General features: G+C 41.3%; 1 protein-coding gene across 1 annotated transcript in view; it reads right to left on the reverse strand.

Moving 5' to 3' along the window:
- Positions 1-601: 601 nt before the first annotated feature.
- Positions 602-16,442, reverse strand: part of LOC140949858 (uncharacterized) — a 32,205-nt gene continuing 16,364 nt past the window's right edge. Inside the window, exons 19-31 of the mRNA XM_073399003.1 lie at positions 15,469-15,776; positions 14,822-14,873; positions 14,382-14,507; positions 13,438-13,551; positions 12,646-13,003; positions 11,979-12,185; positions 11,006-11,212; positions 10,355-10,440; positions 8,890-8,997; positions 8,399-8,524; positions 6,229-7,371; positions 2,598-2,805; positions 602-2,060 (exon numbers count right to left, since the gene is read on the reverse strand). Of these exons, the coding sequence (XP_073255104.1) occupies positions 1,936-2,060; positions 2,598-2,805; positions 6,229-7,371; positions 8,399-8,524; positions 8,890-8,997; positions 10,355-10,440; positions 11,006-11,212; positions 11,979-12,185; positions 12,646-13,003; positions 13,438-13,551; positions 14,382-14,507; positions 14,822-14,873; positions 15,469-15,776 (3,168 nt within the window). The 3' untranslated portion in view covers positions 602-1,935. The remainder of the gene's footprint in view (positions 2,061-2,597; positions 2,806-6,228; positions 7,372-8,398; positions 8,525-8,889; positions 8,998-10,354; positions 10,441-11,005; positions 11,213-11,978; positions 12,186-12,645; positions 13,004-13,437; positions 13,552-14,381; positions 14,508-14,821; positions 14,874-15,468; positions 15,777-16,442) is intronic.

Here is a 16,442-nt window from a genome sequence, read left to right on the forward strand (position 1 = left end):
CTAAATTGCAACTCTTTGGGGAAAGTGACGAGGGTTGAATAATCCTGAGAAGGACAAGTTCACACGAAGAACGGACCTTCTCCTTGTAGTAAACTGGCCCGCGCGTAAGCTCTCTATTTGTGGCGAACGAAGCGAGAAGCAAAAGAGAAAGCCCGCCCCACGCAGTCGGGTGTCTTTTCGCGCGCGCTGCTGTCGCGTGACTTCTCGTGACTTCACCAAATAGAGAGCTGGCTTGCAGGCTAGTGTTTAACTAGCCTGCGTAGCTGGCGGTATTGTGTAGTGGTCGAGTGAGATTTGGCGGCGGAGCCGTTGTAATATAGTCGAGTGAGATTTGACGGCGGAGCCGTCACGAGCGGCGAAGCCGCGAGAAATACCGGCGGTATTTCAACCGCCCCGTCCCTACTCCTTTTTTTTGGAACACGGCTCCGCCGCCAAAACTTTAATCTCGCACCCACACAATACTGCCAGCTACGCAGGCTAGTGTTTAACCGTCTGCTATCATCGACTTCGCCGTTAATCTTTCATCCGGGACCATCAAATCTCCAAGAGTTAAAATTACTTATTCAGGAAAAAGAGACTTATTCCGTAAGGAGTCAGTGAATCATATTTTCAACTTTTAATCTTGTAAAAACATGTCTGCGTTGTAACCATTCAATTAAAATTCGTCAGCACCACTTTCTTATTGTGCTGTTTACATTCTACAATCTTAACACGCTTCTTTGTTGATTTATTGGCAATCACATTACGTTATCTTATACACAGTAATGGGATTAATTCACTACGACGGATCATAATTGCATCTTCGCGGAAGATGTAGCTTAAGTGAGGATAATCTCGTAATAAAATTTTCAATTCATTGACCTATAATATATTCCGTTTTTAAAGAAACAAGGAAATGTGCATTATTAACAAAAGTCTAGGTTACAATGACGAATGCTGTGGTACAGCCTGCAAAAGGAACCAGGATTGCATAAATTAAAACAAAGGTTTTAACGTTTTATGCAAGCGTTTCCTCCTTGGCGTTATTTATACTAGCTACATTTTAGGCTTTCGGCCAGGAGCTTCTCAAAAGAGTAAGAAAAATTAGTCTCCCTCGCAGAAGCTTTTTGGGATGTCACGCAACGTTGCGTAACATCCCAAAAAACGACTGCGAGGGAGACTAAAGAAAAATAGGATTAATTGAGGTGTCTGGGTAACTGACCATTCCCCCCCACCCCCCACCGTCGAAGTCACAATTTTACACCAAGTGAGAAGTAAGTTTTAATGTTGACTTAGGGGGCGGGGTAGGTGGGTAGTTAACCAGAAACCTCAGTTCGAAAATTATTCGTAGCCATGCAACAATCTTACTCATATAAGAAAAAAGTACGCATCTGCTTAACCCCTGGGATATTCTTGCCCGTAGTGTAGACGACGGGGTTGTAAAGGATATTGCAACGAACCACTTTGGTTTGAACTAGAGGATGGATAAGGAATTTTACTATCCAAAAGAGATTTTCCTTGTCTGTCAAAGGATTCTGGATAGTATACATTTGGTCAAGGGAAGATTTTAGTTCTTAAACAGTTAAACGCAAATGAGGTTTTGAAAGATTTAGCGCCTATTTTTAAAATAGAGTATAGTCTAGATCAACTCTACACAAACAGCTTAGAAAAGGGTCTGTAGGACCACTGACTCTGTTAAATCACTTATAACCTGATATCAAGACGAATTGTAGCAGCTCTAAAACATTCTTTAGTGCTATTCGCCAAGCGAAACAAAAATAGAGCCTGAATTAAGGTTTAACTTCGTTAAAAATTAGGGCGTTTCCTGATGAGCGAAAGAACAGTACCAAAAATATAGTTCTGGAAATATTCAGTTCAATACAAAATATGTAAGTACACCACATGTAAAAATTTTACTCGCGGCATATACTATGTTGTAAGCTGTCCTTGTTTCTGTTATTTCGAAGTTGCATTCAGCGGATCATCAAATATGCTTGGCACGTCATCGTCAAATATTGATGGCTTCTTTTCGGGTTTCTTTTTTGCTTTTGTAGTTGTCTTCTTAATCGATTTTTCATCTCCTAATATACAGAAAAAGTTTATGGCCGTTAAATCTATCTCTAGTCATACAATTAACAATTACTTAACGAGGCTGATATAATGTGAAGAATTATACACATTTCGGAGGCTGTTATCCACCTCAAATGTTCTCCTTTATCTGCATAATTCTTCACATCATACGAAAACCGAATTCAATAACTGTTTGATAATTCTTAAATATTATTTCTAAGTTCTTAAAAAGCTTATCTCCTCATTAAGTCAATTCTTCAAAACTTTGGCCTACTTCTCAGCGCAGTTTCAGGAGATAAATTTCTCAAAAAGTAGATAACATGAATGATTTTGCTTCTTTTTGTTTTTTCAGCCTAGTATTTTGGAGTAATTATCACGGGGGGTGTCTGATAGACAGGGGGCGTTTATTAGAGAGGGGCGTCTAAGAAAACTTAATATTGTAGAGTAGGCGTTTATTAGACAACAGGCATTTATTTGAGAGTGGGCATCTATTACGATATTCAACAAATTCACCAAAGTAAAACAAATTTAAGAAAATATCAGCTTACCAGCTGCTGATTGATCAGCGAATATATCGTCCTTTGCCGGGGCAGTAGTTGCAGACTTCTTCTTTTTCTTGTCCTTGGGTTTGCTTGGAATATCGCTAAAGATGTCACCAGAATCTCCAAACAATTCATCGTCTCCAAGGGGTTTATTAACCTTCTTCGGCTTCCTGGGCTCCACTTTCTTCACTGAAAATAAGTTGTCGTCATCATCCTACAAACAGCAAAGTAAGTAAAACTAATGAATTGATCTTACGTTGATGACGTATCATAGCCTCTGTCCATTACCCTCCGACATTATAAAAACGTCGCCCCACAAAAGGGAATCCTCTTTTTCCGAAGGGTGAGAGAGGCGACGACCGGAAATACGCCTGCGGTCGCAGGCTACACCGATTCAAGAAATAACCGGAAGTTCCATGTGACCGAGGATGGATAGCCTTTGAATGAAGCAAAATGTCGGACGAAGAAAAAAAAAAATTACACACGAGTAAAATTTAACGTTACTTCGGCGGGAAAATTGTTTAGAAAAATTGGTTACAGAGGCCGTAAAGCTGCAAAATGTGAGAACAGAAATGAAAATCAACCTGATCCGCCGTCCATTATATCTTTCACGTCGTTTTTTTCCCCGGCGTGGGCCCTACCCCCCCCCCCCCCCCCCCCCTACTGGATCGCCGCACGTGAGAAAATACCTCTGGTACACAGGGCTGGGTTATTGCAGTTCGCAGATGCACAAGATTTGTGACCATTAATTTTGTTTTCTTCATGATTATTTTGTCATGCTGAAGACGCTTTCAATTTGCCCGCATCTATATAACTAGTCTCTTCAATGGCTGTTCAGCCTCGCTTACATGCAATTTCCGTTTCCTTTTTACATCGGTGGATCGCTGCAGAGCGGTTTCAAAAAGATGCGGTTTCGATGAGCAGATTCACTGGTTTCGTATAGAGGGAAGGTCGATTAGTGTAAAAAAAAATCTGCCGTTTCAAAACTATCCGGATTCGAGTAGACGTGGCCTCAGTCAGCCAGTTTGTAGTATTGGCTATTTGGAGTTGTATTTAAAGTGTTTTAATACTAGCTTTATTTTTAGCTAAATGATCTATTGCACTAATTTCCTCACAAGCCAAAAATTAAGGGTGAAAAAATTCGGTCGTGACTAGAAACTTGACGACGGCATCAAAATATTTTACTGCTCTGCACCGATAAAGTGGCACATTAAAAATTTAATAACTTTAAACGTTTAAAACAAAATAGAAAATTAATGTGACAGCCTTAAGTTTCTATGGCAACTACGTTAGTGCATGAAGAAAATTAATTGAAGATAAATACGCGACATTGTTCAGACGAAAAGCATTGCCAATTCATCAAAGAAATTAATTTAAATTTATATCTATGGCGTTTTGCACGCAATATGCACCATGCGAGTTCTAACAAAATGCCAAATTAAATTGAATTAAAACGACGCGATATTCTAATTAGCATGTTGACACAACTATTTTGAGAAATTTAAACTTCGTGTATGCATACAGTCGACTCTCTTTAACGGACACCTCTGGAAAACGGACACTTAGAGTTGGTTCCTGCCTTTCTTTACCTCCTTTATTTGATTCTCTGTAAGACGGACATCTCTCTAAGAGGGACACTTGGTACCGATCTCAAAGGGGTTCGTCTTAGAGAAAGTTGACTGTAGAAGCAACAGTCTTAGTTTTCTTTTTAACAAACTCAGACTTTTTCATCTATTCGATCATGGCTTTGCTTTTTATAGTTGCTTGGTTTCTTTTTACTGGCAAATTGGCAACTTCTTCGATCTCAAAGTTAACTTTTAAATCCATGGAAACAGGAACTATTAAAAGAAAATGCGAAAAAACAATACCACATTTACACCTTTCGCCCCAACTTGTCTCTAATGGATTTTCTTGACACATCACGACATTGAAAAATATCAATTACTTCTGCTAAAAACCAAATGACACCAACGAAAATAATTACCTTCATCCAACCTCGTCCCCTGGATGGAAAACGAGAAGACACTGGGGACGAGGTTGACCAACAACGGGTAGGATTAATTATAGAAACAGGAGTGTGTTTCATGAGAACTGGTTCAAAAACATTGCGTTACACCTTAAACACGAAGCCGGCTAATTTTGGTTTGCGACAGCCTTGAAATGCGTTTTAGCCACAAACCAATTGGCGCTACCAAATATTACTTCAGCTGTAAACCAATTGACACCAACGAAACTAATTACCTTCATCCAACCTCGTCCCCTGGATGGAAAACGAGAAGACACTGAGGACGAGGTTGGCCCACATCACCATACGGGTAAGATTCAATATAGAAACACGAGTGTGTTTCATGAGAACTGGTTGAGAAACATTGCGTGACACCATAAACACGAGGCCGGCTAATTCTGGTTTGCCACAGCCTTGAAATGCGTTTTAGCCACAAACCAATTGGCGCTACCAAAAATTAAAACTACATCGCCCACGTGACAAGCATCAATAAAACACAATTGCCTATTTTCAAACCGAGCAGGGCTGGGTACGAGTCCGTTAATTACGGGATGAACAACACGAGACCCAAAAAGCTAGAACGAGCACATTCAGGTTAGGAAAAATCTCAAGTTTGGTGTCAATCAGGCCAAAACGGAGGAAGATACAGCTATTTATAAACCTGAAAATTTATAAGACACACCGTTCAGACGTCCATATATTTCTTATAAGCTTTTGAATGACTGTATCTCATTAGATACAGGCCCGATAAACACCAAACTTGAGAACGTTTCTTACCTCATTGTGCTCTTTCTGACTATGTGGGTCTCGTGCAGTTTATCCCATAACAAACGGACTCGACCTAGTACCTCTCGGTTTGAAATTAGGCAATGACTTTTGCCCGGGTGGAGGGGAGGGAAAAGGGAGAGGGGATTTGGGGGAGAATGATTCCACCATTTCCCTTTTGCGTTCTTCCTCTTTTTTTGCGTCTGTCACGCAGGCTAGAAATAGGGAGTTCAAGCAGCGACGTTGTTGGGCGACGCACGTCAACCGGAAGTTAGCCTTTTTCTCTTTAAATAAGCCTTTACGCTACCAAATTTGTATAGCTAAGTGTCTTTACTCTTAAAGAGACGATTTGTCCAAGAACTTGTTCAATCTCACGGCCGAAGAGTTCAAAACGTCACTTCCGTTTCACGTGCGTCGCTCGTGAAAGTCGCTGCTTAAACTCCCAAATGACTATTTTTCATTGAGTAGAGTTAAGACTTGGCAGGAAGGACTGGGGACAGAAAACGAGCCGATATGGGAACTGGAAAGGGCCATTTTTCTCCAGTGCGCACTCTCAATGAAAATGACTGTATTTTGTGTCATTAACCAGATATGGGTAGAGCTTCTCACTGGTCGAGCTAAGAGGGAAATTTTTTTAACCAATCAGAAGTACTACCCAGATATGGGTAAAGACACGTCATCAGTATGGAATTTCTGCGCTCGTTCTTATTACGCTGTGCAGGGCGGTTCTTAAGTTTTAGTCTCATGAATTCAGTCCTGTAGTGATAAGACGTTAGGAGGCCAAAAAGGAGCGAAGATTTAAGATAACTGATTTAAAAAGGAACGCGCACAGCTAGGAGTGAATTAAGCAAAAATATATATACTTACGTCAAGAATAGAGCTGGGTTTAGGCGTGGTCTTCTTACTTGTTGCTGGACTTGATGTTTTCTTAGTGACACTTTCCGCTCCTGACGGCTTTACATCTTTCTTGACTGGCGCACTCACGATAAACAAATCATCATCTTCCCCTAGCGGCGAAGAAAACTTTTTATCCGCATTTGGCTTGTCGGTTTCCTTCTTTTCAGCCCTTGATGGCTTTATATCTTTCTTGACTGGCGCACTCACGCTAAACAAATCTTCATCTTCCCCAAGGGGAGAAGAAAACTTTTTATCCGCAGTGGGCTTTTCGGTTTCCTTTTTATCAGGTTTGATTTCAGGTTTTATTGAGCTCGACGGAAACAACCCTGCATCTGGAATAGGTAATGTTTCCTTGTCCGCAGGTTTTGTCTCCGCTGCGTTTACTACGCTTTTATCGTCTTTTTTTACTGACTCGAACAGATCATCATCATCAAGAGGAGAGGTAGTCTTTGATTGTACAGGTTTGCTTGGTTTTATCTCTGACTTTGGTTGAAATGTTTTCTTGTCGTTGATCGGACCAAAAATATCTTCTCCTGACGGAGATTTAGGAGAAAATATATCGTCCCCTCCTAACGGTTCTGTTGTTTTAATTTTAGCCTTGTTCTTTGCGTTACTAGTAGAAAACAAATCATCATCATTAGCAGAGCTCGTTGAGTTTTCTACGACCGTAGGCTCTTTGTTCGTTTTATCACTCGAGACGGAAAAAGAATCTGAATCGTCGGCGAAAAGGTCATCAACTTTGGAAGTTTTCGGTTTCGAATCAGATGCGAAGAAAAGCCCCCCTGCTAAAGGATCGTCAATGGGAGGAGGTTTCCATGTGTCTTCTTTGTTGATCTTTGAAGAACTTGAACCCGAAAAACCAAAGAACTCATCACTCATATCCGAGTCTCTGGTATCAGTTCTTGGTGGCCGTGGCCCAGAATCCACTTCGCTCTTCCCCAATCCTCCTGAAGGGGACAATCCACCCGGCCAAGACAACCGCGCGCTCGCGCCTGCTACGTCACTTGGAGTAGTTCCGAAAAGAGTATCATCACTGGCGCTAGCCGTCGCAGCTGCGGCACGGCGTGCCTGGCGTGTTGGAGGGCGTCTTTTAACTTGAATTTTCGCGCGATCCTGAGGAACGACAACAACGGAAAAAAAATACGATTCCAAGTTTACGTTCCGCTCTCAGAATAACAACTACAATAATGATTATAAAGGGTTTGTTAGCTTTTGACTTGTTAATTGTAATTGTAAATTGTGAATATTTTATTATCCACTCCCTTCAGGGCTTTTCAGGGATAATTTACAACACTGGTTGGGGGACTTTGCCAGACTGCTTATGGTGCAGTTTACAAATAATGAATGAAATGAGTGATAATGCCCGTTTATATGAGTGTGAACTTGAGACAGACCACAACACTCAGGACTACGTCCACTACTCTTTACGAAAAGTGCGTGGGTACATAGTGCGTGAGTTCTGTAACATCTCACAGAATGTATTGTATGTTCAAGGCTATAAGCAAAGGCCTACCGATCGTCCTTATCCGAAAAGACTACAAAGTCTAACCGTTTGCAGATGTCATTGCAAAGGCAGCACTTTCTCCTCAGTTATCAGTTTAAAGACCTTGAGTGTTAGTACGGCCGGAGTTTGAACGAGCGGTCTACCGCTCGGAAAACCGGCGCTTATTTAATTCAGCAAACCAAGTGGCGGTAAACGAAGGGACTGTTTAGAATTATATTTCCGACAGTGTCGTTTCAAGTAATATATCAAGCATGAGACGCAGTGTTTCATTACCGGATGAAACACCGAGAAGAGAGTTGAAAATACGACGCGCAGCGGAGTATTTTTGACGAACTTCGAGGTGTCTCATCTGTTGATGAAACACTGTGTCGAATGCTTGATATTACTTCTCAAACAAAATGATTTTAGAAGGATAAATTAAGGATGCAAAAATGAGCAGTTTTTCATCTGATTTCCAAACAATTATTAAACATTATTTTCCTTTGTATTTTCTTTATGAATTATTAATGACTTTGAGAAATGTAATCAAAACTTTTCTTGGGGTTACGTGGTTTTGAATTTGCAAGTTGCACACTCTTTATAATGCTACCACATCCAGTTAAAGACTGGCATAATACAGTGAATGTGTTACTGTACCTTGTTTGCACTCTCCAGGGTGGTGACGGTAGCAGGTGAATCAAATGAAGCCGCAGTAACTTCGGGTACTTTCTTGGGTGGGGTCGCTCCCGGTCTACACATGGCGGGGTTAAAAGCAAGCGATTTCTAACAATAACAAATCACAGTTAGTCTTAACTCTGAAGTTGGTTTAAATTTACTCCACGGCAGCGTGGACGAGCGGTAAAATGCTGGACTTGTAATCCGGAATCCCAGAGTTCAAGTCCCACCCTGATCGCTAGCTGGATTAGTTCTCGGTAGTCCCGAGTTCAAATCCTCTGCCACGCTTGTAAAATCGCCAACTGGTTCGCCTCTTACCTGTTGGGATTCTTAAGCAAGTTACGTTCCATTTAAATTATTTGTTTTGTTATCCCTGTAAAGTCCCCATAAGGGGAAAGGATAATTAAATCTATTGCTGTTATTCACACCAGCGACTTCGATTCTCATAAATAAATTAACCTAAATCAAAGTACCTGGAGTTTCTCGATTCCAAAAGAAGGCTTCACCGGTGACGTCTTGGGGCTGACAACGGGGGAACCTGAGGAAGACCCTGCCTTGGGTACCGGAAGTGGGAGAGTTGGCTAAAGACCAAAAGAAAACGGGTTTTAACCAATCACAAAGCACAAAGGTTTGTCAAAAAGGACATTTATCAGAAATACTACTATGGAGAGGAGAAGTGACACGTCACGTTACCATGGTAGCAAAATTGTTCAATCTCAACAATCTTTCTTGACAGAGACGGCCATTTGCATTGTCAAACGATGGAAGAAAATCATGGGCTACCGTTTTGTTCTTGCTGAGTGCAATCATGAAGAGGAAAGTAGTACATGTCAATTATTTCATTCTTTTCTATCATATATGCAGGACCACGGTTTGTTGAGATCCAGAAAATTTGCTACCATGGCATCGTGACGTAACAACTCTTCCTCAATATTGAAATCACTTAACTGTTAGCACCTCGAATAACAACAGCGATCGCACTTGAATTTTGTTTAGCTCACGTGCCAAATCTGAGTGCCTCGTTTGGTCATGTGACTTTCCTTTCCTTTTAGAGCGGTTTGCGGTTCAAATGCTCTTAAACTGTCAGAAGGGAATTCTGTTGAATCATCTCCGCCTCCGCGCTAAAACATATCATCAATACACAGTGAACTGCATCTTTGTCAAATTGTTTTGCCATGCCGAAATTCTTCCGTAAGTATTCATGATCACTTCAACCGCGAACAGTTGTTACAGCCTTTCTAGGAGGAAGGTATAAGTCACATGACGAAACGGAGTGCTCGGAATGGTCAAGCGACCTATTCAAAATTAGAATGTAGTCTCCGCCATATTGGAAAACGAGAAGACCCTGGGGACGAGGTTGTCTACGAGTAGTCGCTCACGTCCTAAGGGATAACAGAAAGAGGGAAATACCCAAATGCGCGTGTAAATTGCCACGCACGAGGTGGGGAGAGACGAGGATGGCTAATTTCCACGCGCGCTCGTGTACGTTGCTTACTCTACTATCCCTGGGGAAATGAGGAACTACTGTTACACGATTGTCCGCGTCAGTGTAGCCTGAAATGAGCTGTTACTTGGGCCTCGCTTCCGGTTGACGTGAGTCGTTCAAAAACGTCCTTTGCTTAAGCTCCTTATTGACAGTGAGTCACCCTGAAGTTACTGTACTGATTGGCTAATTACGTTACGACGTTTATATTGGTCGTCTGACGTAGTCTTTCTTTAACTTAGCCAGTGAGCAAGCTCTCCAGATAAGGGAGTGGCTATCTATTACGTTGTGCTATCTACTTGTACAGGAAGACTGCTGTCAGAGTAAGCTTTGATTCTGTTCTTTCCGACGTAATGAGGAACTCAAGACACAGCTCACAAAATAGGTGGCAATTCAGTTTATGTTTGTGCAAAGTTGTCTTTTACTCATTATTCAAGGAAAGAGAAGCAAGTTACCTCTGGTTTGGGTTCTTGCACAACATCAACTTTAGGTTTGGACGCAAACAAATCATTTGCATCATCATCCTCGTCTGCTAATGGATCTAAAATTGCACGAATAATGAAAAATCAAGAGCGTCGCTGTTTATAAACATTTCAGTACAGAGCAAAACCTGCAGCTGTAGTCAGCTCAACTAAAAAACTAATAAAACAAACAAAAAGCCAACACTCTTGATGAGTTTCAATGTGGAACGTATAAACACTTACTAAACTTTAAATATATTGTCAGTGTCCTGATTCACAGAGAGAGAATTTGAGAATTTTAGCTTTGAGGTAGCCATTCACAATTAAATGTTACCGCGAAAGCATGAATTTAGTAGGATGCTACTAAAACGAGACACTGAAAACGGAAAGCATGGAACGGGACACAGGGAATAGGGAAAGAGGAAAGGGGAACGTGGAAGGTGGAACAAGCTCGTTAAGCACCTTATGTTCACATACTTCAACGTCGCGTTCCCCGTGTTCGTTACCAGTTCACAGATCCCCGTTCAAGTTCTCCGTTTTAGTAACATCGTAATTTAGTAGTGTAGACGTGCACAAGACATTCAGAAACTGATGTAAATGTAGTCTTCCATAGTCTCCAATTACACCTTTTACTCAAAGGCTAACCTTTTGGCTTAGCCGTCACGTGAGCTTTTGCTGCAGCCGCTGAAGATGGCGGTGATTTGCTGGGGCCAAAGAGATCCACGCCTCCAAACACGGACACAGCTCCAGCAGGCTTCTTTGGCTTAACTGGTTCAACAGGTTTATCAGGTTTTGCAGGTTTAACCTCTACATCTGGTTTCGCGGTGACTACAGGTTTGACAGGCTTAGACTCTGAAATTAGAAGTGAGTCACGAAATTTAGATAAATTCCGCCGTTTAGAACTGGTCACAGAATTTACCGAAACAAAAATAATCGATTAAAACATTGAAGGGAGGCTTAAATAACGTAGAAAATGTAAATGAAGGTACGGATGGACAAACTTGAGAAGATAACAAAAGTTACTGGTCCTGGTCTCCGAGAAACGGGCCACAAAGAATAAAACCAACATCAAACTCAACCATCATATGGCGTCCACGCCGGGATTTGAACCCGAGCCACATTAGTGGAAGGCGAGTACTCTTACCACTCCGCCAACCTTTTTTCCCTTGTATTGATATTTTTACCACTCCTTCGAACTTATGGAGGCCAGTTAAAGGATTTGTGCGTTGGTATTAGTCACTTTAGAAACGAGGAGTTGAGCCGAGTTAACTTCCACAAATTGAAATACTTATGGGACGGTTACTGGGGTCAGAGAAAACAAAATTGGCCAATAGCTGACCGGCGCATCCCCAGTCACGATCCCAGAAGTCTTTGCGAAGGTATTCCCAGAAGTCTTTGCGTTGGTATTCGCCACTTTAGAAACGAAAAGGAAACTGGGCCGAGTTAACTTCCGCAATGACTTATGGGAAGGTTATTGGGGTCAGAGAAAAATTGGCCAATAGCTGACCGGCATGTCCCCAGTAAGGATCCCAGAAGTCTTTGCAAAGTTAACTCGGCCCAGTTTCCCTCTCGTTTCTATGGTGACCAATTGGGGCTCAAAGGGTTAACAGTTCCATACCGATGGGTGGAGGCTTTGCCGGTGCGGAGAAGAGGTCATCTTCGGGGGAATCACCGAACAAGCCTGAACTTGGTTTGGTTTTAGCCGCTGGTGCCATTGGTTTTGGTGCCATTGGTTTTGTTGTTTTGGGTTTTGAAGAGAACAACTCATCTTCTTCCTGATCGTCATTGAACAAATCTGCTCCTTTTTTAGTCACTGCTGGTTTCGCTGTTGAAAATTGAAACAAAAACAGGATTTGACATACAAGCCTGGACAAGTCTTTTCTTTTTTTTGTACTTAACCTCAAACTAACTTAACAGTCTGATTACCCCTGTGAGTAAAGAGTACAAAGGCTTAAAAGAATCCTGGACCCCAATGATGTGCAACCCACTAAAAATGCGACAAAAAATATTGCTTTTTGCTTTTTCAAAACCTTTGGTACTTCTTTAGCATTGACACATGTCAGAAATGGGGGCGTGGGGGCGGGGGCTAGGGATGGTGACCTCTCTCTTTCTCTACTGTGCCTGCTAAGTCGTCTCTTCTGACCCAGCCTTTTGGCATGTCAGGAATCGGGGGTGGGGGTAGGGGGGAGACTCCTTTTCAACTTCTTTTTTGAACCTTCTGATTCTGCTATAGCCTTGTCACATGTCAGAAATTAGGAGGGAGGGAGTGAGGACCTCTTTCTTACCTTCCGGTAATTTGGGTGCCACTGTTGGCTTTGGTTCAGCCTCATCACCAATAAAGGATGGCTTCTTGCCAGCAAACAGATCCACACCTCCAAACATGGATACTCCTCCCACGGGTTTCTTTGGTTTAGGGCTCTCAGAAATCACTTCTTTCTTTTCTTCAACCTTTGGCTTCTCTTCAACTGATTTTCCACCAAACAAGTCATCGTCCTCGTCACTGAACAAGCTTGTTTTGGTTGGGGCAGCTGTTGTTTGTTTGGGTTTTGCTTTGCTGATCATGCTCCCATCTGTTGAATCAGGGGAAGCCTGTGATAGAGCCGCGGATAAAGGTGACACAGCCTCAAACGACTTTTGTGGAGACTGAAAAAAAAAATTGATAATGGTCAAAAGATAGCCTGCAGTCATCCACTATCACTTCCTTTAGACAATAATTGAGGGGGTGGGGACAAGTAGGGTGAACACGAGGCCCATGCGACTTTGGCTACCCTATTAAGACAACTTCCGCAACCCAATTCTCATCAGTGCCAGGTCCCTAATTGGCTACTCCAAAGTCACGTGACACCTAGCAATTAACTTCTTTCCCGCCTTTTCCCGCCATAAGTCTCCAAGCTAACAACAGTACAAAATATATGACGTCACACTGGGTAACAGAGCACAGTCTTCCTCAATTTTTCTGTTCTTTTCTTACTCGGCCGTTTACAATAATTTATATGTGTTCAAGAAAACGCTTTCTTTGAGTTAAAGGAAGAGCAGTACAAACCAGAAATCAGTCTAAAAGACAAAGGTATGTATACCTTTGGCGGCGAGGCAGTAAAAATATCATCTGCCGCTTCACCAAATGTGCCTTCATCAGCCTCGTCAGCATCAAAAAGTGACTGGATCTTGGATGAACTTTTCGGTTTTTCCTGCTGAGGTAAATGACGCCGTTTCATTAATTAATTTGACTTAACCCTTACAATGCTCTCAAACAAAAAGGTATTAAAAAATCGTCTTGATTTTGAAACAAATTCTCCTTATACCATACCTTGTCTACGGAAAACAATGCCGAGAATAATTACGCATGTTGACTGTTGGTCATAAAGGGCTAAGAATTCAAAGCTGAAGAAAATATATCTTCTTGGTTTCAATTAAAATCTTCGAAATGGCACCAGGGGGAGAATTGCCAGATAAGATTTCCGAGCATTTGTGCCAAAATCGATCTAAAAGTAAACGGGCCTGTGATAACGCCGTGACACAAATATAGAGGAATTACTTTCTCTGGGGTTAAGGAGCTCCTACTTGCCTCGAAATCTTTTTCTTGACAGATTTTAAAAAGAAAAGCAAAACCTTTAGTTGCAAATTTTATTACAGCAATCGCTATATCAAGCTAGTCGTAAAGTTATGAGTTATAGAAGAAGTCATCTGTTGAAATAATTTTTCTTTTTTTCTTTCATGTAACATGTTACATATAAGTTCTTTCTTAGTTTCTTTTTTTCTTTGCATTTTTTTTATCATTTACCTGCCCCCTAGAACTTAAAACGTTCAGGGAACTATCAAGAAAACCAATTCGTTCATTTAGCTTCCTAGTTTGCACATTATTATCACTAAATGTAATTAAATTTTTTCCTAGAATATTCTTTTACGAGATTGTAAAAATCAGCCATTTACATCGATAAAAACTCAATAAAGATTATTCTATTCCATTACATTCTATTCAATTCAGGAAATGCAACTCTCTAACCCTGTTAGCAGGACATACCTTTTTTCTGACCTCTGTGGGCGTGGCATTTGGAGAGGGTACAGGTTTAGGTGACGGGGAATTAAATAAATCATCTTCATCGTCATCAAAGAGCCCTAAAGGCTTATCACGTGATGGCTTAGATTCCTGCAGGAGTTAAATAATTAACAGTAACAGGATCTTATTTAACAAGAAAAATAAACGATATAAAAGAAACATGACGTTTCGATGGCTTCAGGTCATCATTATCAAAAGCAAAGAAATTTTAGATTTGTGGATATAGATGTATACAAAAAGAAAGTGTGACAAAGTGCATGTAAATTTAAGCGTGAAAATGGTCAAACGCCAATTAAATAAAGAGTTTCACTCGGATGGACCTACGCTTATCACTCAAGTAGACTCTATCCCAGCAAAACTCTTTGATTCATTCAAAAAATAATAATTTCAATGACGCTTCCAACCTTCACTTCTTCTTTGGGTTTCTCGGTGCTTGAAGCTTTCTTGACTGGTCCACTGTACAAGTAAACACAAATTTACTTTTAACCGATATAAAATAACAAATGAACAAAACAAGAAGAAAACTCCCCTGAGCAACTTTCACGAATAGTTATTAATTCATAATTTTTCAATTCGCCAGTAAATAGGTGTGGGGAAGGTACCTGGGCAAACTGAGGGTAACCATGACAACCTTGCGAGTAGCAATCACCAGGCACCGTCACACAGAAAAACCTTAGTGGAGTCTTTCAGAGACACTTACCAAGAGACATTGGATCAACTGAGGTTTCTGAGTAACAGACAACCTACCCCTCCCCTAAGTCAACATTAACGCTTACTTCTCACTTCCGGCAAAATTGTGACTTAGGGGAGGGGTAGGTAGTCAGTTACCTAGAAACCTCAATTGACATTTGGAGGGAAGGGAGGGGTGGGAGCAAAAACAGCTAAAAGCGACTGCACGTGAAGGCAAAGTGATGTCAGTGAAAGCACCGTAAAATTACTAGAGCCCCACAAATGCCCTAAAGACTGCTGGCTAGCTAGCATTGTCTCGTTTTTAACCTCGCCTAATAGATTACATATAGCCACGTAAAAATTAAAAACATTAAGGTGGTACCTGTTTGCTTTTGTAGATGCTGGGGTAGAAAAGAAGTCTTCGTCCTCATCGTCTTGTTCGTCGTCATCAAACAAGCTTATTGTTGTTTTCGCTTTAGGTTTTGACTTTGTTTCAACTTTAGGCAACTGTGGCTTAACAGCAGGAGCTCCAAACAGCCCTCCTCCCTCTTCCTCATCTTCATCACTGAACAGACCTCCCCCTGATTTTGGCTTGCTTGGCTGGGTGGCAGGGGGAGGCTTTGATTCAACTGTGGCTTTCTTGGGTGGTGGAGTCACTTTGGACTTACTCAAGAGGCCAGTGTCATCCTCCTGGAAGCCAGAAAGAAAGACTGTTCTAGGATCTTGTCATTTAAGAATAAGGGAAGGAAAGTTGGGATGAAAAGATAAATGAAAAGAAGAAATGGAGAAAAAAGCAAGAGGAAAATCAAGGGGAATCAACACTCCAAGTTGTGACCATAACCATTTTGGTCGCCATGGCCAATAGAAAAAAATTTGGTGACTAAAACTGCAGCAGTAATTTGGCGAACTGTGTTTGGCAGTAACGCCACAAAACATAACCATTTATTAGTTAGTGTTTAAAATATTATTACGGTCTTCAAAATATCAAGTGAGAAAAACATATGTGAGTTTTCACACCAACATTTTCCTTTTGATATATTCACCCTGGGTTGCCTGGGTATCAATCCTTGAGATGTCACTTGTACCTCCAAATGCAATAGACCTTATTCACGATGCCTGCCATCTTTGCACGTACTTTACGATCAATGGGATAAAAGAAATGTCACGTGGTATTTCACTTTCAGGGGGTACACAAGTGATATTATCATTCGTTGCAAATTTTTCTTCCTTTTCATTAGCCGAAAGTCCACCACGTGACCTGCAAATAACTGCCTACAAATAATGTTCTGCTCATCCGCAGTGTCGTCCAACTGTGTTCTGCGATCACTCTTACGTGAAAATGGCAGATTGCTTCTC

Source organism: Porites lutea, chromosome 10 (genome assembly GCF_958299795.1).
Source record: "Porites lutea chromosome 10, jaPorLute2.1, whole genome shotgun sequence".
NCBI lineage: Eukaryota > Metazoa > Cnidaria > Anthozoa > Scleractinia > Poritidae > Porites > Porites lutea.